At 43.9% G+C, this 27,797-nt stretch overlaps 1 protein-coding gene across 1 annotated transcript in view; it reads left to right on the plus strand.

The window, feature by feature from the left end:
- LOC123993852 (protein mono-ADP-ribosyltransferase TIPARP-like) overlaps positions 1-22,195 on the plus strand; it is a 37,869-nt gene extending 15,674 nt beyond the window's left edge. Inside the window, exons 4-8 of the mRNA XM_046296316.1 lie at positions 6,541-6,727; positions 8,150-8,337; positions 16,409-16,687; positions 16,959-17,216; positions 20,931-22,195. Of these exons, the coding sequence (XP_046152272.1) occupies positions 6,541-6,727; positions 8,150-8,337; positions 16,409-16,687; positions 16,959-17,216; positions 20,931-21,120 (1,102 nt within the window). The 3' untranslated portion in view covers positions 21,121-22,195. The remainder of the gene's footprint in view (positions 1-6,540; positions 6,728-8,149; positions 8,338-16,408; positions 16,688-16,958; positions 17,217-20,930) is intronic.
- Positions 22,196-27,797: the final 5,602 nt, after the last annotated feature.

A 27,797-nucleotide genomic window follows, 5' to 3' on the forward strand; every position in this document is an offset into this window, starting at 1 on the left:
GCTGGAGGGAGGGAGAGAGGGGGAAGGGCTGGAGGGAGAGAGAGGGCTGGAGAGAGAGAGGGGAAGGGCTGGAGGGAGAGAAAGTGGGGACGGGCTGGAGGGAGACAGGAGGAGAGAGAGAGAGTATATATATGGTATATTGTAATTAACTTGTTATAAGCCATTGTTTTCAGCTTGTAGCTGCTCTAGGTGTGTTATATAATCAGAAGGGGGGGGCTCTGTAATGAAGGGTAGTGTGATGTCTGGAATGAGAGGAGTGTTCTAGTTGGAGGTTGTGTGTGTTTGTGGTGAGATGGAGTGTAGCGTGATTGGCTGTCGTTCCATTCTGCTCATAAATGTGACAGTTCACACATTCCTCAGGTGGTCCTGTAGCTCAGTTGGTAGAGCATGGCGCTTGTAACGCCAGGGTAGTGGGTTCGATCCCGGGACCACCCATGGACGTAGAATGTATGCACACATGACTGTAAGTCGCTTTGGATAAAAGCGTCTGCTAAATGGCATATATTTATTTATTTATATACTTATTGTTTTACTAACCTTGTGGGGACACACACAATTGATTCATATTAAACATCTTATTTTTACCTAACCTTAACTCCAATTCCAACCCAAAACCCTAATATTTTTCCTCGTAGGGACTGGCAAAATGACTTCTATTCCCCTTAAGCATCGTTCAATCAAATGCTATTTTATCTGTCACATGCTTGATAAACAACAGGTGTAGACCAACATGAAATGCTGGCTGACGGGTCCTTCCCTGCGATACACAGAGAGCATGAGCAGAGATGTCCACACACTAGTCTTGGGCGCTATACCGTATACTGGAGTATTTGAGAACGTTTTTTTTTTAATTTATTGTCAAAACGATTTATTCTTTCAATAAATGTTAATATTTGTAGCAAATGTTTAAGTTAATATCTGCAATCCATAACGTTCTAAATCTAAGTACGAGTCTCTGTTGTGTGGCTCACGAGGTAATGAAGTTAAACTTGTCTGCAATTCACTACTAAATGTTTGCCATCAAATATCTTATAATGGCTTTTCTGCCAGAAGTCAGAGAGCTCTGGATGAGTTCTGTACAGCTGACTTTTTTCTCCCAAACACACTCAACCTCCTACTAGTGTGTTCTTTACCCTCCCAATGTGCTTCCTACTAGTGTGTTCTTTACCCTCCCTGTGCTTCCTACTAGTGTGTTCTTTACCCTCCCTGTGCTTCCTACTAGTGTGTTCTTTACCCTCCCTGTGCTTCCTACTAGTGTGTTCTTTACCCTCCCTGTGCTTCCTACTAGTGTGTTCTTTACCCTCCCTGTGCTTCCTACTAGTGTGTTCTTTACCCTCCCTGTGCTTCCTACTAGTGTGTTCTTTACCCTCCCTGTGCTTCCTACTAGTGTGTTCTTTACCCTCCCCTGTGCTTCCTACTAGTGTGTTCTTTACCCTCCCTGTGCTTCCTACTAGTGTGTTCTTTACCCTCCCTGTGCTTCCTACTAGTGTGTTCTTTACCCTCCCTGTGCTTCCTACTAGTGTGTTCTTTACCCTCCCTGTGCTTCCTACTAGTGTGTTCTTTACCCTCCCTGTGCTTCCTACTAGTGTGTTCTTTACCCTCCTGTGCTTCCTACTAGTGTGTTCTTTACCCTCCCTGTGCTTCCTACTAGTGTGTTCTTTACCCTCCCTGTGCTTCCTACTAGTGTGTTCTTTACCCTCCCTGTGCTTCCTACTAGTGTGTTCTTTACCCTCCCTGTGCTTCCTACTAGTGTGTTCCTTACCCTCCCTGTGCTTCCTACGAGTGTGTTCTTTACCCTCCCTGTGCTTCCTACTAGTGTGTTCTTTACCCTCCCTGTGCTTCCTACTAGTGTGTTCTTTACCCTCCCTGTGCTTCCTACTAGTGTGTTCTTTACCCTCCCTGTGCTTCCTACTAGTGTGTTCTTTACCCTCCCTGTGCTTCCTACTAGTGTGTTCTTTACCCTCCCTGTGCTTCCTACTAGTGTGTTCTTTACCCTCCCTGTGCTTCCTACTAGTGTGTTCTTTACCCTCCCTGTGCTTCCTACTAGTGTGTTCTTTACCCTCCCTGTGCTTCCTACTAGTGTGTTCTTTACCCTCCCTGTGCTTCCTACGAGTGTGTTCTTTACCCTCCCTGTGCTTCCTACTAGTGTGTTCTTTACCCTCCCTGTGCTTCCTACTAGTGTGTTCTTTACCCTCCCTGTGCTTCCTACTAGTGTGTTCTTTACCCTCCCTGTGCTTCCTACTAGTGTGTTCTTTACCCTCCCTGTGCTTCCTACTAGTGTGTTATTTACCCTCCCTGTGCTTCCTACTAGTGTGTTCTTTACCCTCCCTGTGCTTCCTACTAGTGTGTTCTTTACCCTCCATGTGCTTCCTACTAGTGTGTTCTTTACCCTCCCTGTGCTTCCTACGAGTGTGTTCTTTACCCTCCCTGTGCTTCCTACTAATGTGTTCTTTACCCTCCCTGTGCTTCCTACTAGTGTGTTCTTTACCCTCCCTGTGCTTCCTACTAGTGTGTTCTTTACCCTCCCTGTGCTTCCTACTAGTGTGTTCTTTACCCTCCCTGTGCTTCCTACTAGTGTGTTCTTTACCCTCCCTGTGCTTCCTACTAGTGTGTTCTTTACCCTCCCTGTGCTTCCTACTAGTGTGTTCTTCCTCCCTGTGCTTCCTACTAGTGTGTTCTTTACCCTCCCTGTGCTTCCTACTAGTGTGTTCTTTACCCTCCCTGTGCTTCCTACTAGTGTGTTCTTTACCCTCCCTGTGCTTCCTACTAGTGTGTTCTTTACCCTCCCTGTGCTTCCTACTAGTGTGTTCTTTACCCTCCCTGTGCTTCCTACTAGTGTGTTCTTTACCCTCCCTGTGCTTCCTACTAGTGTGTTCTTTACCCTCCCTGTGCTTCCTACTAGTGTGTTCTTTACCCTCCTGTGCTTCCTACTAGTGTGTTCTTTACCCTCCCTGTGCTTCCTACTAGTGTGTTCTTTACCCTCCCTGTGCTTCTTACTAGTGTGTTCTTTACCCTCCCTGTGCTTCCTACTAGTGTGTTCTTTACCCTCCCTGTGCTTCCTACTAGTGTGTTCTTTTCTCCTCTGTTCTTGTCCCATCTGGTCCATGTACACATGCTGCTGTTCCTTCCCAAAAAGCATGGATCACAACTTTGTTCTTTTGCATAATTTCTCTTGTTCACTTTTGCTTGTAGATTTCCACACTCACCGAAAATGACATACTAGCTATGGTAGTGCTACTAGCTATGGTAGTGCTACTAGCTATGGTAGTGCTACTAGCTATGCTTGTATAACTTTATGAGCTGGATTTGCCTTTCTTTGCAATTAGTTTGTTCATTTTTGCTCGTTAGCATTTAGCGAACAGCATCTGTGATTTTGCTATTAGTTTGTGCAAATTTTGTTAGCATTCTGGTAATAGAAGCCCAATGGGCTTTTCTTGCATTTTAACGCCCCCTTGTGTGCTATGCCGGTAATACCGTAAATCCAGGGATGAGACAAGGACGGTATGACGCTATGAACACATCTGTATACTGCCCGAGCCTAAAAAGAGGGCCATGCTCTCTCGTTAGTGTTGTGGCAGGCAGAGACAGTTCTGTACTGAGAGAAAGAACAGAGAGAGGAGTCGAATGAGGGAAGACAGTGAATGAAAGAGAACCGAGGGAGCAGAACAGAGAAGAGGAGAGAACAGAGAGAACGGAACATACTCTACTTTGACAATGCAGCCTGTTCCTGCCCCTCCTGTTCTCTCTCTGTATTTTTCTTCTTCCTCTTTCTGTTCCTCTTCCTCCTTTCCTGATTCCTTCTCTCACCTCTCATTAGTCGTATTATCATGTATGTTGCTGGTCCAAACATTAAAAAATATATATATATATTTCCCAAAATACCTGTAACAACTCTTTCGTTAACAAACCATTTTGTTCTTGAAAAGTGAACAAAAGCATTTATTCTTTACCAGAACCTACAATGACTTTAGCATTACCCATATGATAGAAATAGATAGATAGCAGGCTGGTGGTTGTGAAGCATGAGAGAGCAGTAACAGATCCCTATTTCAGTTCCTCACACGGACCGCCACACTCCTAGTTAGTGTTAACAGAAACGGTAATCAATCTGTGAGAAATGTGTGTGAGAAATGTATTCACATTTCTGTAAAACCAACGACTATGTTTTCAAGAGCAGTGTAGCAATGTGTGTGTGTCTCAGAAAACCGCTGACTGATTCGTTTATTGGGTAAAACTATGACTTGACACTTTTTGGTAAAGTGAGTTTCACTTCTCTCAGCTGTTGTGAGTCATTGAACGCATAACTGTAGAGTCATGTGTGGATGAGCTGGGCATAGGATGGTGTGTTTGCGTGGCCTCTGTATTCATTTTGACAGATCATTCTTCTGCCTCTTTGTTTATAATTAAAATGTGATATTTTGGCTAGCATAGGTAGCTGAGCAGTGAACTATGTACTGGACAGAGGACTAGAGTCTAGTGGCTAGCTGAGCTGTGAAGGACAATTTATCTTGTATGCTACACATCCCACACAGGTCACCAAAACACACACCAAAGGCGTCAGCATGCTTCAGTTCGGCTGGCCCCTAGCAAAACTCGGCTGGCCCCTAGCAGAACTCGGCTGGCCCCTAGCAGAACTCGGCTGGCCCCTAGCAGAACTCGGCTGGCCCCTAGCAGAACTCGGCTGGCCCCTAGCAGAACTCGGCTGGCCCCTAGCAGAACTCGGCTGGCCCCTAGCAGAACTCGGCTGGCCCCTAGCAGAACTAGGCTGGCCCCTAGCAGAACTCGGCTGGCCCCTAGCAGAACCGATGGCCCCTGCAGAACTTGGCCCCTGCAGAACTCGGCTGGCCCCTAGCCGAACCGATTGAATTTGCTTGCGTACTCCCTTAAAAGACCTTTGCTTGAAAAACGTGGCAATAGTACTGTTTGTCCATTTTGAGACACCATAGCCAGTATACACTTTCTCAAAATAGTCAGAATGAATAACTCAAATCTGTCATTAATTTTGACGTTTTTGCCGACGAGATCTTAGTCACGCAATTTTACATCCAACGAAGATGTTTTGGGCAGTATTTCTCAATAAGAAAATGTGCATGAAAACACAGAATCCCTACTGTTGACCAATCACAGACGAAGGGGCTTAGACTTCGGCTCCGATCTTCGGCTTGCCTCCAGAACAAATGTTGTGTGCCCGAACAGTCGAAAATCGGGAGCCTTAACTGTCCACACACACACACACACACACACACACACACACACACACACACACACACACACACACACACACACACACACACACACACACACACACACACACACACACAGCTTGTGACACCTCTCTGTCTCTGCCTGTCCAGACTCCTTTAACCTCAAATTCCATTAGTCTCCCAGCCACGATCAATCAGCCCATTAACACAGCCACAGCACAGCTAGCCTACAGCACAGCTAGCCTACAGCACAGCTAGCCTACAGCACAGCTAGCCTACAGCACAGCTAGCCTACAGTGTGTGTGTGCATGACATATTTATGTGTATGCCTGCATGCGTTGCTCATGCATGTGTATGGGGCATGTCTGACCCAGAAAAGAGTTTGCCAGGGGCCCCGAGGGGTGCTAGTGGGTTGGTGGTAGGGGGCGGGGTGGTAGGATTTGACCCAGACTAGCACAGACAAAGACAGAGGTCTCTCTCTCAATTCAATTAATTTCAAGGGGCTTTATTGGCATGGGAAACATTTGTTGGCATTGCTAAAGCAAGTGAAATAGATAATAAACAAATGTGAAATTAACAATAAAAATGAACAGTAAACATTACACCCACAAAAGGCTCCAAAGAAGAAAGACATATTATGGATATGTACGGTGTTATATTGATGTGCAAATAGTTTAATTACAAAAGGGAAAATAAATAAACTTAAATATGGGTTTTATTTACAATGGTGTTTGTTCTTCACTGGTTGCCCTTTTGTTGTCAATATGGAATATGGTGTGGTATTTCTCCCAGTAGATCTGGGAGTTTATCAAAATTGGATTTGTCTTCAAATTCATTTTTTTTTGTGTACATTTTTCAAATGTGGGGTGTGTTTGTGAACAGAGCCCCAGGACCAGCTTGCTTAGGGGACTCTTCTTCAGGTTCATCTCTCTGTAGGTGATGGCTTTGTTCGGGAAGGTTTGGAAATTGCTTCCTTTTAGGTGGTTGTAGAATTTAACAGCTCTTTTCAGGATTTTGATAATTAGGGTAATTCTGCTCTGAATGCATTATTTGGTGTTCTACGGTGTACACCGAGGATATTTTTGCAGAATTCTGAATGCAGTCTCAATTTGGTGTTTGTCCCATTTTGTGAGCAGACCCCAGATCTCTCTCGCTCTCTCTCTCTCGCTCTCTCTCGTGATCTATCATTATATAAGGCTGATCTTGACCTAGATAGCACATTTTCAGTTGACCGCAGTGTGTGATATCTGGCGGTTTTATGTGATGTTGCATGATGAATGTGACCGTCAAGTGAAATTGGCTGTGTGTACTGACCATGTGCTCTCTTCTCTCCTAGGGGTCGTGTGTTTTCCTTAGACTTCACTACGATGCGTGTATGTGACCTGGAGTTCGACCGTGTCAGACGGTTGACCACTCCCTCCAGCCCTGCCGCCCCGCCCCCAAACACAAACCCCACCCCTAACTGCCACACAGTGTGGAAATACTACTGCAGAGACAACTTCGGCTGGAGAGAATACTCTGAGGTGAGTGTGTGTTCAGAGCAGGGGTTGGAAACAAAAATATTTTCGAAAAGTTTTTCTCTGAACAGAACCACGATTATCTTCGTTCCGTTCCACTGTTCCGACCAAGAAAATACATTTCTGAACCGGTCGAACTCCAAACAATGTATCGGTTTATATCGTTCCTTTCTGTTTCCTCTTTTGACCTTTGAACTCTCTGTTTCCTCTTTTAACCTTTGAACTCTCTGTTTCCTCTTTTAACCTTTGAACTCTCTTTTCTGTTTCCTCTTTTGACCTTTGAACTCTCTGTTTCCTCTTTTAACCTTTGAACTCTCTGTTTCCTCTTTTAACCTTTGAACTCTCCTTTCTGTTTCCTCTTTTAACCTTTGAACTCTCCTTTCTGTTTCCTCTTTTAACCTTTGAACTCTCCTTTCTGTTTCCTCTTTTGACCTTTGAACTCTCCTTTCTGTTTCCTCTTTTGACCTTTGAACTCTCTGTTTCCTCTTTTAACCTTTGAACTCTCCTTTCTGTTTCCTCTTTTAACCTTTGAACTCTCCTTTCTGTTTCCTCTTTTAACCTTTGAACTCTCCTTTCTGTTTCTTCTTTTAACCTTTGAACTCTCCTTTCTGTTTCCTCTTTTAACCTTTGAACTCTCCTTTCTGTTTCCTCTTTTGACCTGTGAAATCTTCCATTTTTTCCATTTTAGTTCATTAAATGACCTCAGTCAGCGCGGAATAGAGCAACTTGCTATGGAGCGGGCAAGCTAGTTGTTTAGATGCATGATGGACAGACAAGTATATAGGGCATGGGTGTTGGTGGAGGATGAGGCTTCAAGAAGCTCTGACCATCTTGATATGACATGTATTATCTGAATTGGGCCCACAGAATTATGCCTAGGAGTGGTTTCTATGGAAGAACTTTGAACTTCCGAGAGTTGGATGGATCAGAGCTAGCTAGCTAACAAGCTTATGTTTGCAGAGCGGCAACAGAATTCAAATAAAAACAAGTCTTAGCTTTTTGTAGTTAATCAAACCCAACGTGAAATGTGATAACTACGTATAGTATTCTTAACTAGCATTGAAGAAGTGAATAAATTATTCTGTAATATAAAACATCTCTCGCTAATTTCTGAATCATGTTTGTAACGTCAGTACAGTAGCCTATGGTTTGAAGGGGGGAGGGGCAGGTAGCCTAAACACACACTGGCAACAAACCCAACGTGAAATGAAATGCTGGCAGGCTGACTGACACTGGAAGAAGTTTCTGAGTGACTGAGTGAGGACTTTGCATAGGCGCATTGTTGGTTAGAAACGTAAAATAACTTAATGAAACAATATTAGGTGAATCACATTATTATTCCTGATGAGTAAATCACCACAAATAATATCTCAAATTAAACGTCGATCCTCCCTCCCCTCTCTTTCTCCCCCCCCCCCCTCCCTCTAGCCGGTAGTGCGTCTGATAGAGGAAGCTAGTGGTCGTGGTCTGAAGGAGGTCCGTTTCATCACCCTACAGAACCAGTACATCCTCAACATCAGAGAGGGCTTCCAGCAGAACGCCGTGTTCGGCTTCAGGCGCCAGATCAAGAAACGCCCCCTCTTCCTGTCCTCCATGGTCCTCACGCCACATCTACAGTGAGTACAGGACTACCTCTATACTAGTTTCAGATATACTCCATTACTATAATACTATACCACGTATATACTCCATTACTACAATACTACAACACTCATCTACTCCATTACTACAATACTATAACACTTATATACTACAATACTATAACACTCATCTACTCCATTACTACTATACTATAACACTCATCTACTCCATTACTACAATACTATAACACTTATATACTACAATACTATAACACTCATCTACTCCATTACTACAATACTATAACACTTATATACTACAATACTATAACACTCATCTACTCCATTACTACTATACTATAACACTTATATACTACAATACTATAACACTCATCTACTCCATTACTACTGTACTATAATACTCATATACTCCATTACTATAATACTATAACACTCATCTACTTCATTACTACAATACTATAACACTTATATACTACAATACTATAACACTCATCTACTCCATTACTACTATACTATAACACTCATCTACTCCATTACTACAATACTATACCACTCATCTACTCCATTACTACAATACTATACCACTCATCTACTCCATTACTACTATACTATAACACCTATATACTACAATACTATACCACTCATCTACTCCATTACTACTATAATATAACACTCATCTACTCCATTACTACTATACTATACCACTCATCTACTCCATTACTACAATACTATACCACTCATCTACTCCATTACTACAATACTATAACACTTATATACTACAATACTATAACACTCATCTACTCCATTACTACTGTACTAGAATACTCATCTACTCCATTACTACAATACTATAACACTTATATACTACAATACTATAACACTCATCTACTCCATTACTACAATACTATAACACTTATATACTACAATACTATAACACTCATCTACTCCATTACTACTATACTATAACACTTATATACTACAATACTATAACACTCATCTACTCCATTACTACTATACTATAACACTCATCTACTCCATTACTACAATACTATAACACTTATATACTACAATACTATAACACTCATCTACTCCATTACTACTGTACTATAATACTCATATACTCCATTACTATAATACTATAACACTCATCTACTTCATTACTACAATACTATAACACTTATATACTACAATACTATAACACTCATCTACTCCATTACTACTATACTATAACACTCATCTACTCCATTACTACAATACTATACCACTCATCTACTCCATTACTACAATACTATACTACTCATCTACTCCATTACTACTATACTATAACACCTATATACTACAATACTATACCACTCATCTACTCCATTACTACTATAATATAACACTCATCTACTCCATTACTACTATACTATACCACTCATCTACTCCATTACTACAATACTATACCACTCATCTACTCCATTACTACAATACTATAACACTTATATACTACAATACTATAACACTCATCTACTCCATTACTACTGTACTAGAATACTCATATACTCCATTACTATAATACTATAACACTCATCTACTCCATTACTACAATACTATAACACTCATCTACTCCATTACTACTATACTATAACACTCATCTACTCCATTACTACAATACTATAACACTCATCTACTCCATTACTACAATACTATACCACTCATCTACTCCATTACTACAATACTATAACACTCATCTACTCCATTACTACAATACTATACCACTCATCTACTCCATTACTACAATACTATACCACTCATCTACTCCATTACTACTATACTATAACACTTATATACTACAATACTATACCACTCATCTACTCCATTACTACTATACTATAACACTCATCTACTCCATTACTACTATACTATACCACTCATCTACTCCATTACTACAATACTATACCACTCATCTACTCCATTACTACTATACTATAACACTCATCTACTCCATTACTACAATACTATAACACTTATATACTACTATACTATAACACTCATCTACTCCATTACTACTATACTATAACACTCATCTACTCCATTACTACTATACTATAACACTCATCTACTCCATTACTACAATACTATACCACTCATCTACTCCATTACTACTATACTATACCACTTATGTAGTCAATTATATTTAGCACACGCTCATATCAAGAGCTCCCCATGAGCAATCTCCCACTTGAGTGTTGAAAAAGTCTGACAAAATGTGATTGTGAGGTGAACTGTCTTGTTAACATTTTACATGGCATAGTACACCGAAGCCTGCTGCTACCATAACAACTTGTCTTGTATGGATGGTACCAGGGCACGGCACACTGTGGTTGGACATGATGTGCCAGCACAGTGACCACACACTCTCTTCTCTTGCTTAGCTAGTGTCATTGTGAAACAGTGTTCCATAGAGCCAGTCAGTCAGTCTTCCACTGGAAGAAGCAGTCAGTCAGTCTTCCCCTGGAAGTAGCAGTCAGTCAGTCTTCCCTGGAAGTAGCAGTCAGTCAGTCTTCCCTGGAAGTAGCAGTCAGTCAGTCTTCCCTGGAAGTAGCAGTCAGTCAGTCTTCCTGGAAGTAGCAGTCAGTCAGTCTTCCCTGGAAGTAGCAGTCAGTCAGTCTTCCCTGGAAGTAGCAGTCAGTCAGTCTTCCCTGGAAGTAGCAGTCAGTCAGTCTTCCCTGGAAGTAGCAGTCAGTCAGTCTTCCCCTGGAAGTAGCAGTCAGTCAGTCTTCCCCTGGAAGTCAGTCAGTCTTCCCTGGAAGTCAGTCTTCTTCCCTGGAAGTAGCAGTCAGTCAGTCTTCCCTGGAAGTAGCAGTCTTCCCTGGAAGTAGTCAGTCTTCCCTGGAAGTAGCAGTCAGTCAGTCTTCCCTGGAAGTAGCAGTCAGTCAGTCTTCCCTGGAAGTAGCAGTCAGTCAGTCTTCCCTGGAAGTAGCAGTCAGTCAGTCTTCCCTGGAAGTAGCAGTCAGTCAGTCTTCCCTGGAAGTAGCAGTCAGTCAGTCTTCCCTGGAAGTAGCAGTCAGTCAGTCTTCCCTGGAAGTAGCAGTCAGTCAGTCTTCCCTGGAAGTAGCAGTCAGTCAGTCTTCCCTGCTAGTAGCAGTCTATCCCTAGTGTAATGTGGCAAATTGATCTAACTACCAGAACACAGTGCTGCCCGGTCCCTGCCAGTCCCCTATCAGTCCAGTACTACTGCTACTAGGAACTCAGTCTGTGCTGTTCCAGTCCCAGATGGAGGAACTAGACTGTGCTGTTCCAACCAGACCTGGAACAAACAGATGGAAAGAGAGAGAGGAGGAAGAGAGAGAGAACAAGGAAGAGGGAGAGACAGAAGAAAAAGGGAATGGATGGAAAAGAAAATGGGGAAAGAGAGGTGTAAATGGCTTCCAGACAGGGGCAGCAGCATGACTGAACGAGTGTGAAATGTGACTGAGGAGTTGGAATGCGAGCAAGGGATTTGTCCCCTGGGCTTTTTCATCCTTTTCCTTCTTTACATCTACGGCTGCTGCTTGACTGTTCTGTTCTCCTCTTCTAATTGCACAGTGTCATGAGTCTCCCCTTCTCTAGTCACCGTGTCATGAGATCCCCTTCTAGTCACCGTGTCATGAGTCTCCCCTTCTCTAGTCACCGTGTCATGAGAGAGTCTCTCCTTCTCTAGTCACCGTGTCGAGTCTTCTTCTCTCGTCACTGTGTCATGAGTCTCTTCTTCTCTCGTCACCGTGTCGTGAGTCTCTTCTTCTCTCGTCACCGTGTCATGAGTCTCTTCTTCTCTCGTCACCATGTCATGAGTCTCTTCTTCTCTAGTCACCGTGTCATGAGTCTGTCATTCTCTTCTTCTCTAGTCACCGTGTCATGAGTCTCTTCTTCTCTAGTCACCGTGTCATGAGTCTCTTCTTCTCTAGTCACCGTGTCATGAGTCTCTTCTTCTGAGTCTAGTCACCGTGTCATGAGTCTTCTTCACCGTCTCTAGTCACCGTGTCATGAGATCCCCTTCTCTAGTCACCGTGTCATGAGTCTCCTTCTTCACCGTGTCATGAGAGAGTCACCGTCACCGTCATGAGATCCCCTTCTCTAGTCACCTTGTCATGAGTCTCCTCTTCTCTAGTCACCGTGTCAGTCTCTTCTTCTCTAGTCACCGGATCCTCTTCTCTAGTCACCGTGTCATGAGTCTCCCCTTCTCTAGTCACCGTGTCATGGGTCAGAGTCATGAGATCCTCTTCTCTAGTCACCGTGTCATGAGTCACCGTGTCATGAGATCTCCTCTTCTCTAGTCACCGTGTCATGAGATCTCTTAGTCACCGTGTCTAGTCACACGTGTCATGAGATCCTCTTCTCTAGTCACCGTGTCATGAGACTTCTCTCTTCTCTAGTCACCGTGTCATGAGACTCCTCTTCTCTAGTCACCGTGTCATGAGACTCCTCTCTTCTGAGACTCTTCTTCTCTAGTCACCGTGTCATGAGACTCCTCTTCCCTAGTCACCGTGTCATGAGAGAGTCTCCTCTTCTCTAGTCACCGTGTCATGAGATCCTCTTCTCTAGTCACCGTCATGTCATGAGATCCTCTTCTCTAGTCACCGTGTCATGTGATCCTCTTCTCTAGTCACCGTGTCATGAGTCTCCCCTTCTCTAGTCACCGTGTCATGAGAGACCGTCTCTTCTTCTCTGGTCACCGTGTCATGAGACTTCTCTCACCGTCATCTAGTCACCGTGTCATGAGACCGTGTCATGAGTCTCTTCTCTACCGTGTCATGAGTCCGTCACCATGTCATGAGAGAGTCTCTCTCTTCTTTGGTCACCGTGTCATGAGAGAGTCTCTTCTTCTTTAGTCACCGTGTCATGAGAGTCAGTGTCATGAGCTTTCTCTAGTCACCGCATATCACATTCTCAGACACTGTCATGCTGTCACCGTGTCATGAGTGTCACCGTGTCATGAGATCCTCTTCTTTGTCACCGTGTCATGAGATCCCCTTCTCTAGTCACCGTGTGTGTGTCTTGAGATCCCCTTCTGCACCTTGTCATGAGTCTCCATGTGTGTGTGTGTCACCGTGTGTGTGTGTGTGTGTGTGTGTGTGTGTGTGTGTGTGTGTGTGTGTGTGTGTGTCACCGTGTGTGTGTGTGTGTCACCGTGTGTGTCACCGTGTGTGTCACCGTGTGTGTGTGTGTGTGTGTGTGTGTGTGTGTGTGTCATGAGTGTGTGTTCCTCTTCTCTAGCTGTAAACAGTTGAACACGATATGACTAAAACACATGCAATCTTACTGTGTTTATTTTGAGTTCAGTGTGTGTGCCTGTGTGTTGGAGTGCTTCTGAGCACAGAGGTGGAAGTCGTTAGCTTGAATGACACTGTGGCTCTTGAGCTGCTTGCAAGTTATTTCTCACTTGGGCAAATACATCTCTCTCACGTCCGTCCGTCCGTCCGTTCACCTTGTCTTAAACACAGTCTCCCTTCAATGTTTCACCTCTTGCTTTCCATCTGCTGTCCTTTTTCCCTGCATCTATCCATCTACTGTCCTTTTCCCCTGCATCTATCCATCTGCTGTCCTTTTCCCTGCATCTATCCATCTGCTGTCCTTTTCCCCTGCATCTTTCCATCTGCTGTCCTTTTCCATCTTTCCATCTGCTGCATTTTTCCATCTGCTCCATCCTTTTTTTTCCCTGCATCTTTCCATCTGCTGTCCTTTTTCCCTGCATCTATCCATCTGCTGTCCTTTTCCCCTGCATCTATCCATCTGCTGTCCTTTTTCCCTGCATCTATCCATCTGCTGTCCTTTTTCCCTGCATCTATCCATCTGCTGTCCTTTTTCCCTGCATCTATCCATCTGCTGTCCTTTTTCCCTGCATCTATCCATCTGCTGTCCTTTTTCCCTGCATCTATCCCATCTGCTGTCCTTTTTCCCTGCATCTATCCATCTCTTTATCTTCCCTCGTGCAATCTGGTTCTTTCACATTCTCTCTCTCTTCCCTGTGATATTCTCAGAACACATATAAAGCTTCTGATTTGTGGGGACAGATTTCAGCTTGACACTCAAACAGAGCGAGACAGAACTGAGATGAAAGATGAGACTCAGGAGGGAGAGAAAGAAACCGTCACTGTGCCACAGAGAATGACACACACAGACACACAGACACCGAGATAAGGCTAACACCATTAAGACATGTAGTCTGAGCCAGAGAGAATAACATGACAGCGATCCTACAGTTAGTGACTAAAATGCCAGACAGGCCATCGCTTTTCTTTTCTCTCTGTGTGAGTTCTCTGACAGCCTCCTGATATGCTATTGCTTTGTGTTTTTCTCATCCTGTGTCAGCTCCTCATTTCTGAGGTTGGCTCGTTGGCTTCTCCTTGACTGCTGCAGTAGAGTATCGCCTGCTTCTAGCACTATGACATCATCATCGGTGACAGGGATCGTGTTGTTTCTAATGCAGGATGTGGTGGAGCTTCAGTTTGATTGGTTATTCATCATTAGCATAGGTTATTATGAAATGAAACATTATTGGATGATTCCGGATGTGGTTTATAATTCTAGAAGACATCCCATGTACAGTTGGAAGTCTGAAGTTTACAAACACTGAGGTTGGAGTCATTAAAACCACACCACAAATTTCTTGTTAACAAACTGTAGTTTTGGCAAGTCGGTTAGGACATCTACTTTGTGCATGACACAAGTCATTTTTCCAGCAATTGTTTACAGACAGATTATTTCACTTACAATTCACTGTATCACAATTCCAGTGGGTCAGAAGTTTACATACACTAAGTTGACTGTGCCTTTAAACAGCTTGGAAAATTCCAGAAAATGTCATGGCTTTAGAAGCTTCTGATACGCTAATTGATGTCATTTGAGTCAATTGGAGGTGTACCTGTTGATGTATTTCAAGGCCTACCTTCAAACTCAGTGCCTCCTTGCTTGAAGTCGTGGGGAAAATCAAAAGAAATCAGTGTAGACCTCCATAAGTCTGGTTCATCGTTGGGAGCAAATTCCAAAAGCCTGAAGGTACCACGTTCATCTGTTCAAAAGTATAAACACCATGGGACCACACAGCCGTCATACCGCTCAGGAAGGAGACGCGTTCTGTCTCCTAGAGACGAACATACTACATCCCAGAACAGCAGCAAAGGACCTTGTGAAGATGCTGGAGGAAACAGGTACAAAAGTATCTATATCCACAGTAAAACGAGTCCTATATCGACATAACCTGAAAGGCCGCTCAGCAAGGAAGAAGCCACTGCTCCAAAACCGCCATAAAAAGCCAGACTACAGTTTGCAACTGCACATGGGGACAAAGATTGTACGTTTTGGAGAAATGTCCTCTGGTCTGATGAAACAAAAATTAAACTGTTTGGCCATAATGGCCACTTATGTTTGGAGGACAAAGGGGGAGGCTTGCAAGCAAAATAACAGTATCCCAACCGTGAAGCACGTGGTGGCAGCATCATGTTGTGGGGCTGCTTTGCTGCAGGAGGGACTGGTGCACTTCACAAAATAGATGTCATCATGAGTTAGGAAAAATGATGTGTATATATTGAAGCAATATCTCAAGACATCAGTCGGGAAGTTGAAGCTTGGTCGCAAATGGGTCTTCCAAATGGACAATGACCCCAAGAATACTTCCAAAGTTGTGTCAAAATGGCTTAAAGACAACAAAGTCAAGGTATTGGAGTGGCCATCACAAAGCACTGACCTCAATCCTATATAAAATGTATGAGCAGAACTTAAAAAGCGTGTGCGATCAAGGAGGCCTACAAACCCGACTCAGTTACACCAGCTCTGTCAGGAGCAATGGGCCAAAATTCAGCCAACTTATTGTGGGAAGCTTGTGGAAGGCTACCCGACACGTTTGACCCAAGTAAACAATTTAAATAAAATGCTACCAAATACTAATTGAGTCTATGTAAACTTCTGACCCACTGGGAATGTGATGGAAGAAATAAAATCTGAAATAAATCATTCTCTATACTATTATTCTGACAGCACACATTCTTAAAACAAAGTGGTGATCCTAACTGACCTAAAAAAGGGAATTTTTACTAGGATTAAATCTGTTTCTCCCTCTCTTTTGTAGGACTCTTGGGGGCCTCTCCTCCTTTTCCCCCTCCTCCACTGTGGATCTGTCCCTTTCTCTGCCTCTCTCTCCGTCCTCCACCAACACTCCCAGCGTATTCCCAGAGACCTGGTTACCCATGACAACCAGCCAGGACTTCCTGCAGGTTCCGGTATCCTGTGACGACCGGAGTTATCGGACCGTCTACACCCTCTTCCACAAGACGGTGTCTGAAACCAAGTTCCGCATCCTTAAGATCCTCCGCGTCCAGAATCCCTTCCTATGGGAGAAATACAAGAGGTGAGTTATCATACCGTTATTACACAGGTTCACTATACATCCGGTTGTCATAGATACGGCAGAAGGTGAGGATGAGTCACCTAGTGAGAAGGTGTTGATTGGTGGTGTGGGTGGGTGTGAGTGTTTCCTACTTGGTAGAAGCAGTGAATCATATAGACTGGACTATAGAGTAAAACCTTCAATCTGTTTCACTGTATCCTGTTCAAAGTGTAAACATTCAATTACTAGACCTAAAGACATCACCCCCCCCCCCCTCCGCTCCCCCTAACAGGAAGAAGGAGTACATGTCTCGTCGTCTCTCGGAGATGGACAGGATGCTGAGCGAGCGTCACCTGTTCCACGGCACCTCCACTGAGGTGGTAGAGGGCATCTGCAAACACAACTTTGACCCGCGTGTCAGTGGCAAACACGCCACCATGTTCGGACAAGGATCCTACTTCGCCCGCAAGGCCGTCTACTCCCATAACTTCTCCAAGCGCTCTCCTAAAGGGATCCACTCCATGTTCCTGGCCAAAGTGCTCACTGGCAGGTTAGTAGTCTTTATGGGATTACTGTGTCCTCACTGACAGTCTTTATGGGATTACTATGTCCTCACTGACTGTCTTTATGGGATTACTATGTCCTCACTGACAGTCTTTATGGGATTACTATGTCCTCACTGACAGGTTAGTAGTCTTTATGGGATTACTATGTCCTCACTGACAGGTTAGTAGTCTTTATGGGATTACTATGTTCTCACTGACAGGTTAGTAGTCTTTATGGGATTACTATGTCCTCACTGACAGGTTAGTAGTCTTTATGGGATTACTATGTCCTCACTGACAGTCTTTATGGGATTACTATGTACTGTCTTTATGGGATTACTATGTCCTCACTGACAGTCTTTATGGGATTACTATGTCCTCACTGACTGTCTTTATGGGATTACTATGTCCTCACTGACAGGTTAGTAGTCTTTATGGGATTACTATGTCCTCACTGACAGGTTAGTAGTCTTTATGGGATTACTATGTCCTCACTGACAGGTTAGTAGTCTTTATGGGATTACTATGTCCTCACTGACAGGTTAGTAGTCTTTATGGGATTACTATGTCCTCACTGACAGGTTAGTAGTCTTTATGGGATTACTATGTCCTCACTGACAGGTTAGTAGTCTTTATGGGATTACTATGTCCTCACTGACAGGTTAGTAGTCTTTATGGGATTACTATGTCCTCACTGACAGGTTAGTAGTCTTTATGGGATTACTATGTCCTCACTGACAGGTTAGTAGTCTTTATGGGATTACTATGTCCTCACTGACAGTCTTTATGGGATTACTATGTCCTCACTGACAGGTTAGTAGTCTTTATGGGATTACTATGTCCTCACTGACAGTCTTTATGGGATTACTATGTCCTCACTGACAGTCTTTACTGACAGTCTTTATGGGATTACTATGTCCTCACTGACAGGTTACTATGTAGTCTTTATGGGATTACTATGTCCTCACTGACAGTCTTTATGGGATTACTATGTCCTCACTGACAGTCTTTATGGTATTACTATGTCCTCACTGACAGTCTTTATGGGATTACTATGTCCTCACTGACAGTCTTTATGGGATTACTATGTCCTCACTGACAGTCTTTATGGGATTACTATGTCCTCACTGACAGTCTTTATGGGATTACTATGTCCTCACTGACTCTTTATGGGATTACTATGTCCTCACTGACAGGTTAGTAGTCTTTATGGGATTACTATGTCCTCACTGACAGGTTAGTAGTCTTTATGGGATTACTATGTCCTCACTGACAGGTTAGTAGTCTTTATGGGATTACTATGTCCTCACTGACAGGTTAGTAGTCTTTATGGGATTACTATGTCCTCACTGACAGGTTAGTAGTCTTTATGGGATTACTATGTCCTCACTGACAGGTTAGTAGTCTTTATGGGATTACTATGTTCTCACTGACAGGTTAGTAGTCTTTATGGGATTACTATGTCCTCACTGACAGGTTAGTAGTCTTTATGAGATTACTATGTCCTCACTGACAGGTTAGTAGTCTTTATGGTATTACTATGTCCTCACTGACAGTCTTTATGGGATTACTATGTCCTCACTGACAGGTTAGTAGTCTTTATGGGATTACTATGTCCTCACTGACAGTCTTTATGGGATTACTATGTCCTCACTGACAGGATAGTAGTCTTTATGGGATTACTATGTCCTCACTGACAGTCTTTATGGGATTACTATGTCCTCACTGACAGTCTTTATGGGATTACTATGTCCTCACTGACAGTCTTTATGGGATTACTATGTCCTCACTGACAGTCTTTATGGGATTACTATGTCCTCACTGACTGTCTTTATGGGATTACTATGTCCTCACTGACAGGTTAGTAGTCTTTATGGGATTACTATGTCCTCACTGACAGTCTTTATGGGATTACTATGTCCTCACTGACAGGTTAGTAGTCTTTATGGGATTACTATGTCCTCACTGACAGTCTTTATGGGATTACTATGTCCTCACTGACAGGGGATTAGTCTTTATGGGATTACTATGTCCTCACTGACAGTCTTTATGGGATTACTATGTCCTCACTGACAGTCTTTATGGGATTACTATGTCCTCACTGACAGTCTTTATGGGATTACTATGTCCTCACTGACAGTCTTTATGGGATTACTATGTCCTCACTGACTGTCTTTATGGGATTACTATGTCCTCACTGACAGGTTAGTAGTCTTTATGGGATTACTATGTCCTCACTGACAGGTTAGTAGTCTTTATGGGATTACTATGTCCTCACTGACAGGTTAGTAGTCTTTATGAGATTACTATGTCCTCACTGACAGTCTTTATGGGATTACTATGTCCTCACTGACAGTCTTTATGGGATTACTATGTCCTCACTGACAGGTTAGTAGTCTTTATGGGATTACTATGTCCTCACTGACAGTCTTTATGGGATTACTATGTCCTCACTGACAGGATAGTAGTCTTTATGGGATTACTATGTCCTCACTGACAGTCTTTATGGGATTACTATGTCCTCACTGACAGGATAGTAGTCTTTATGGGATTACTATGTCCTCACTGACAGTCTTTATGGGATTACTATGTCCTCACTGACAGTCTTTATGGGATTACTATGTCCTCACTGACAGGTTAGTAGTCTTTATGGGATTACTATGTCCTCACTGACAGGTTAGTAGTCTTTATGGGATTACTATGTCCTCACTGACAGGTTAGTAGTCTTTATGGGATTACTATGTCCTCACTGACAGTCTTTATGGGATTACTATGTCCTCACTGACAGGTTAGTAGTCTTTATGGGATTACTATGTCCTCACTGACAGTCTTTATGGGATTACTATGTCCTCACTGACAGTCTTTATGGGATTACTATGTCCTCACTGACAGGATAGTAGTCTTTATGGGATTACTATGTCCTCACTGACAGTCTTTATGGGATTACTATGTCCTCACTGACAGTCTTTATGGGATTACTATGTCCTCACTGACAGGTTACTAGTCTTTATGGGATTACTATGTCCTCACTGACAGGTTAGTAGTCTTTATGGGATTACTATGTCCTCACTGACAGGTTAGTAGTCTTTATGGGATTACTATGTCCTCACTGACAGTCTTTATGGGATTACTATGTCCTCACAGACAGTCTTTATGGGATTACTATGTCCTCACTGACAGGTTACTTGTCTTTATGGGATTACTATGTCCTCACTGACAGGTTAGTAGTCTTTATGGGATTACTATGTCCTCACAGACAGTCTTTATGGGATTACTATGTCCTCACAGACAGTCTTTATGGGATTACTATGTCCTCACTGACAGTCTTTATGGGATTACTATGTCCTCACTGACAGTCTTTATGGGATTACTATGTCCTCACTGACAGTCTTTATGGGATTACTATGTCCTCACTGACAGTCTTTATGGGATTACTATGTCCTCACTGACAGTCTTTATGGGATTACTATGTCCTCACTGACAGGTTAGTAGTCTTTATGGGATTACTATGTCCTCACTGACAGGATAGTAGTCTTTATGGGGCACAGCACAGTAACTCTTCACAAAACAGAGAAATGTGTTTAATGAAAAGACTTCCAATAAACACTAGACCACTGCTGGTTAGTCATTCATGATAGATCCATTTGGTGAGACATAATCACACCATTAACAACACTCTGACTGGCAGAACTTCTTGTTCCTCTTTCCTGTGTCTCCAGGTTTACAGTGGGGAACCCTTCCATGCGCCGGCCGCCCCCACTCAGCCCCCGGGACCCCTCCAGTGACCTGTACGACTCGTGTGTAGACAACTGGGTAGACCCCCAGATCTACGTTATTTTCAACGACGACCAGAGCTACCCCTACTTTATCATCCAATACGAAGAGGTTCCCAGTACTGTGGCTATTTGACACAGACCAGACTGAACCAAACCCAGTACCGTGGCTATCTGACAGGAGACCAGACTGAACCAAACCCAGTACTGTGGCTATATGAGAACAGACCAGACTGAACCAAACCCAGTACTGTGGCTATCTGACAGGAGACCAGACTGAACCAAACCCAGTACTGTGGCTATCTGACAGGAGACCAGACTGAACCAAACCCAGTACTGTAACTATATGAGAACAGACCAGACTGAACCAAACCCAGTACTGTGGCTATCTGACAGGAGACCAGACTGAACCAAACCCAGTACTGTAACTATATGAGAATAGACCAGACTGAACCAAACCCAGTACTGTAACTATATGAGAACAGACCAGACTGAACCAAACCGAGTACTGTAACTATATGAGAACAGACCAGACTGAACCAAACCGAGTACTGTAACTATATGAGAACAGACCAGACTGAACCAAACCCAGTACTGTGACTATATGAGAACAGACCAGACTGAACCAAACCCAGTACTGTAACTATATGAGAACAGACCAGACTGAACCAAACCCAGTACTGTGACTATATGAGAACAGACCAGACTGAACCAAATCAGAGACGCCCCGTACTTCACCATCAGTATGAGATATTAACCAGTACTGTCAGTATCTGAGACCTGAGCCCAGGAACCAAACAACCAAGACTCTGGATATATGTACCGTGGTTTCTCCCAACACCGGGCATCCACAGCAGCTCCCGTCTGTATTCTGTTGGTTTGAAGTCCTGGCTTATGGGGCTGCCATTCTGAGGCTTCTTAAACTGGACTGTAGATGGAGTTTCATTTGGACCCAGAATAGATATTTGCTTTGGTGTTTTGGATTCACATTTTGGGATTCACATTGGAATTGAGCAGTGGACAGTGTCACTGAGACTCAGTGTTGGCATGACAACATAACGTTTCTGTTAAAAACCAAACCCCCTAACACCCCCATCTCTTTCCCTCTCTCTCTCTCTCTCTCTCTCTCTCTCTCTCTCTCTCTCTCTCTCTCTCTCTCTCTCTCTCTCTCTCTCTCTCTCTCTCTCTCTCTCTCTCTCTCTCTCTCTCTCTCTCTCTCTCTCTCTCTCTCTCTCTCTCGTCTCTCTCTCTCTCGTTCTCTCTCTCTCTCTCTCTCTTCGTTCTCTCTCTCTCTCTCGTTCTCTCTCTCTCTCTCTCGTTCTCTCTCTCTCGTTCTCTCTCTCTCGTTCTCTCTCTCTCGTTCTCTCTCTCTCGTTCTCTCTCTCTCGTTCTCTCGTTCTCTCTTCTCTCGTTCTCTCGTTCTCTCTCTCTTTCTCTCTCTTTCTCTCTTGTTCTCTCTCTCGTTCTCTCTCGTTCTCTCGTTCTCTTTCTCTTTCTCTTTCTCTTTCTCTTTCTCTTTCTCTCTTTCTCTCTCTCTTTCTCTTTCTCTCTCGTTCTCTCTCTCTTTCTCTCTCTTTCTTTCTCTCTCTCTCTTTCTCTCTTTCTCTCTCTCTCTCTCTCTCTCTGAGGGCAGACATGTTTTCTGAGACAAGCTGTACATATGTTCTCCTTGTTTATTTTTGAACTGCGTGCCTTTTGTTCATAAAAATGTTTATTTATGTTAGTTAATGTAACATTGAGTAAATAAAGAATCTAAAATAGAAAATCATTGAACTGTCCAGGGTGATTTATTGCCAAGTTTAATATTTAATTGGCAGTTGACTACACTATTTCTACAGCCTCAGCAACCTTTATTTAAAGCCGTAATGCTATTTGGTGTTAGTGATAATACCGGAGATGCCGGTGTTTTGAGGATACATTTCGTAGAGCGCCGGTAAATCGTGACAATCTACGGGTAACGACATATTAAAACAGTGATTGACATGTTTTCATTTAAAAAATAAGAAATTTAATGAATTTATTCACACTATTTCATCTTTCCACGAGATATAGTCCCGACACAAATCTAGGGTTTCTACCCAAGGCGGCTGGTCGTTTGTTCTATTGGTTAGGTTGCCAGAGCCCTGACCCAGTCGTGTTCTAGATATCTATGGACTCGACCCAGACGTTCTAAATGTTTTGTTGCCAGCGTTCTTATCCCTTGCTTGATAGCTAGCCAACTACGGCTAACACAGTCAAGTCAAACAGTGCAGACGCTATTTCACCTGGCATAAAAAAATGTGCTCACTCGCCAGGACACTGTTCAAAGGCGCTAGCTGACTATACAGCTAACGTTAACACAATCCTTTCAAACTGAAGCTGGAAAGACTGCAAACTATCTGCATTTTGTTTCATTTGAGCTGTTTAAAAAAAAAAAAAATCTTTGTATACAGTATATCCAGAAAAATGATGCTGATTCATGATTTTGACTGGCTGAGAAAAGCTGTCTGTCTCATTCTGAAAGCAAGGTTTATACCTATACCTCCACGGTTGAAAACCAAATGCAAGTCTTACAGTAAGGGGAGATGATGTCTAGATGCTTTTACGGTGGAGATTAGGTTTATACATTTCCTGGTTGGTTTGATGAGACCGTGTATTGCGCAGTGAGATGGAACAGGAAATGGGCATTTCAATGTCATAGCCTTGTGGCATAGACACTGGCTGGAAAGCAGTTTTATCCAATCAGCATCCAGGTTAAGACCCACCCATTGTATAAAATAGTATAGTTATGCATGATATTTGATACATTATAGCAGAAAACCATGATTTATGGTTTCATGTGTCTGTCTGGTCACCCTGTTCTCATTTGAAGCATGTGGAGGCAAAATAATTTCCCTGTCAACCCCTTCCCGGCCTTACTCTCAACACCAATCCCCCTTCTCTCTCTTCCTATTCTTTCCCTCGTCTGTCCCCTCCCTCTTCCCTCCTCTTTTGCGTCTCTCCCCCATTCCCCAGAGTGCCTGTGTTCTGAGGTTAATGGAGTCCAGAACTCCAGAGAGCAGGCCAGGCAGAGGAAGCAGCCTTCCCCAGCCTGGAGGCAGCGTGCTGAGGGAACAACAGCAGGCCTCTTCTCCTCTCCTGGATCCCATCTAACCAAAAGCTCCTTGGCCAATCTTCCCTCTACTTGATTTATTTGAACAACAAAAAAACATAAGTCTCAGTAGTGATGTTTTATCAGATTTATCTAACAGCTCATTTAAACCTGCAATTCCTCTCCATTTATCACGCTTTCTCTTGTTCTTTACATCACCCTCTCTGTTTCTCACATCCCCCCCGGGTTCATTTTTCTTTACAGCTCATGTTCTGCTGTAGCATCGCCTGTCCCTTATACACGCTCCTCTATATCTCCCCCTCTCGCTATCTTTCGTTTTTTCTCTCCTCTGTCTCTGGTTACTGTGTCGTGTAAGTCTGTCGTGCTGAGCTCTGCTCTTCAGGCTGGAAAGGGGGAGGAGAAAGAAACTAAGGGAGGAGTTATTTTATCTCTCTTCGTGCCTCCTTAAAGCTGCGTGTCTGTTCTCCTCGTGTGCATGCAAGATTGTGCAGGTTGCCTTTTTTTCTCCCCTCTCCTCTCCTCCCTTCCTCCTCTGTTCTCCCCCCTCCTCTCCTCCTCCCTTCCTCCTCTTCTCCCCCCTCCTCTCCTCCTCCCTTCCTCCTCTGTTCTCCTCCCCTTCCTCCTCTGTTCTACTCCCCTTCCTCCTCTCCTCCTCCCTTCCTCCTCTGTTCTCCTCCCCTTCCTCCTCTCCTCCTCCCTTCCTCCTCTCCTCCTCCCTTCCTCCTCTGTCCTCGTCTCCTTCCTCCTCTGTCCTCGTCTCCTTCCTCCTCTGTCCTTGTCTCCTTCCTCCTCTGTCCTTGTCTCCTTCCTCTCTCCTCTGTTCTCCTCCTCCCTTCTTCCTCTGTCCTCCTCCTCTGTCCTTGTCTCCTTCCTCCTCTGTCCTCATATCCTTCCTCTCTCCTCTGCTCTTCCCTTCCCTGTCTTCTACCTTTTCTTCCTATTCTCCCTCCTTACTTTTCTATTCTTCAATTCTCGGACTCCTCTCTTCCCTATTTTTCTTCTTTCCCTTCCTTGTCCTCACCCCTTCTCTATTCCTCTCTCTCTACCCCCACCCTTCTCTCTATTCCTCTTCTCCCCCTCCATCTCTCTATTCCTCTCTCTCCCCCCTCCATCTCTCTATTCCTCTCTCTCTTCCCCCACCCTTCTCTATTCCTCTCTCTCTCCCCTCCATCTCTCTATTCCTCTCTCTCTCCCCTCCATCTCTCTATTCCCTTCCCCCTCCATCTCTCTATTCCTCTCTCTCCCCCTCCATCTCTCTATTCCTCTCTCTCCCCTCCATCTCTCTATTCCTCTCTCTCCCCCTCCATCTCTCTATTCCTCCTCCCATCTCTCTATTCCTCTCTCCCCCCTCCATCTCTCTATTCCTCTCTCCATCTCCTATTCCTCTCTCCCCCTCCATCTCTCTATTCCTCTCTCTCCCCCTCCATCTCTCTATTCCTCTCCATCTCTCTATTCCTCTCTCTCCCCCTCCATCTCTCTATTCCTCTCTCTCCCCCACCCTTCTCTCTATTCCTCTCCATCCTCTCTATTCCTCTCTCTCCCCCCTCCATCTCTCTATTCCTCTCTCTCCCCCCTCCATCTCTCTATTCCTCCCCCTTCCCTCTCTCTGCTATGGAAGTCATGCGACGGGCACAGGCAGGCTGGGTTTGTTTGCCTGACTGCCCTCCAGGAATTATAGCTGGGACACAGAAACACTCCTTTTTAAGCCCACAGGCTGTTGGAGCCACTGCAGAGAGGATAGGGGGAGGGAAGACCGAATGAGAGGAGCGATGAGGAGAGATCGAGAGGAGGATTATGACAAGGGAGGCTAATCGATTGAGGCCTGCTGAAGTGCGATACTGTACTAAATGTTGATGACTTATTGATCCATCCAGACTGGATTAAAACTGGATCGTGGATCGTTTAGGAAGCCTGCTCTGTATCCCCCCCCCCCCCCTCTCTCTTTCTCTCTCCCTCTCTCAGGCGTACTAAACACTGCAGGCAGCACTAGAGATATGAACTCACATACTGGTTTGCAGATAGTTATGTCAGACTGCAGTATAGGGTTCAGTGAATAATGAAGAATTCTGTTGTTGCTCCAATGAACGGCATACCTTCTATCTCTCATACATATTAACACATCATTTCATTCTACTTGTGCACAAACATATAACCAAATGATACTATATGCATGTATATACACACACACACATATAACCAAATGATACTATATACATGTTTATACACACACACATACATATAACCAAATGATACTATATGCATGTATATACACACACAAACATATAACCAAATGATGCTATATGCATGTATATACACACACACACATATAACCAAATGATACTATATGCATGTATATACACACACACACACACCTGTACTAAGTGACGTTTGCCTTCAGCTCATTAAAACACATAGTCTCAATTATTCAGTAGGTCTGAACAGGTTTTGTCTGGAGGAATAGAAGAAATATGGAGAGATGGAGGGATAGAGATGAAGATGGAGGGATAGAGGTGAAGATGGAGACATGGAGGTGAAGTTTTAGAAATGGAGGTGAAGATATCGACATGGAGGTAAAGATGGAGACATGGAGGTAAAGATGGAGACATGGAGGTGAAGATGGAGACATGGAGGTGAAGATGGAGACATGGAGGTGAAGATGGAGACATGGAGGTGAAGATATAGACATGGAGACATGGAGGTGAAGATGGAGACATGGAGGTGAAGATGGAGGGATAGAGGTGAAGATGGAGGGATAGAGGTGAAGATGGAGACATGGAGGTGAAGATGGAGACATGGAGGTGAAGATGGAGACATGGAGGTGAAGATGGAGACATGGAGGTGAAGATGGAGACATGGAGGTGAAGATGGAGACATGGAGGTGAAGATGGAGACATGGAGGTGAAGATGGAGGGATAGAGGTGAAGATGGAGGGATAGAGGTGAAGATGGAGACATGGAGGTGAAGATGGAGACATGGAGGTGAAGATGGAGGGATGGAGGTGAAGATGGAGGGATGGAGGTGAAGATGGAGGGATAGAGGTGAAGATGGAGACATGGAGGTGAAGATGGAGACATGGAGGTGAAGATGGAGACATGGAGGTGAAGATGGAGACATGGAGGTGAAGATGGAGACATGGAGGTGAAGATGGAGACATGGAGGTGAAGATGGAGACATGGAGGTGAAGATGGAGACATGGAGGTGAAGATATAGACATGGAGACATGGAGGTGAAGATATAGACATGGAGACATGGAGGTGAAGATGGAGACATGGAGGTGAAGATGGAGGGATAGAGGTGAAGATGGAGGGATAGAGGTGAAGATGGAGGGATAGAGGTGAAGATGGAGGGATAGAGGTGAAGATGGAGGGATAGAGGTGAAGATGGAGGGATAGAGGTGAAGATGGAGACATGGAGGTGAAGATGGAGACATGGAGGTGAAGATGGAGACATGGAGGTGAAGATGGAGACATGGAGGTGAAGATGGAGACATGGAGGTGAAGATGGAGACATGGAGGTGAAGATATAGACATGGAGGTGAAGATGTAGACATGGAGACATGGAGGTGAAGATTGAGACATGGAGGTGAAGATTGAGACATGGAGGTGAAGATGGAGACATGGAGGTGAAGATGGAGACATGGAGGTGAAGATGGAGACATGGAGGTGAAGATGGAGACATGGAGGTGAAGATGGAGACATGGAGGGATAGAGATGGAGACATGG

The sequence above is a fragment of the Oncorhynchus gorbuscha genome, linkage group LG13, assembly GCF_021184085.1.
Source record: "Oncorhynchus gorbuscha isolate QuinsamMale2020 ecotype Even-year linkage group LG13, OgorEven_v1.0, whole genome shotgun sequence".
Classification (NCBI taxonomy): domain Eukaryota; kingdom Metazoa; phylum Chordata; class Actinopteri; order Salmoniformes; family Salmonidae; genus Oncorhynchus; species Oncorhynchus gorbuscha.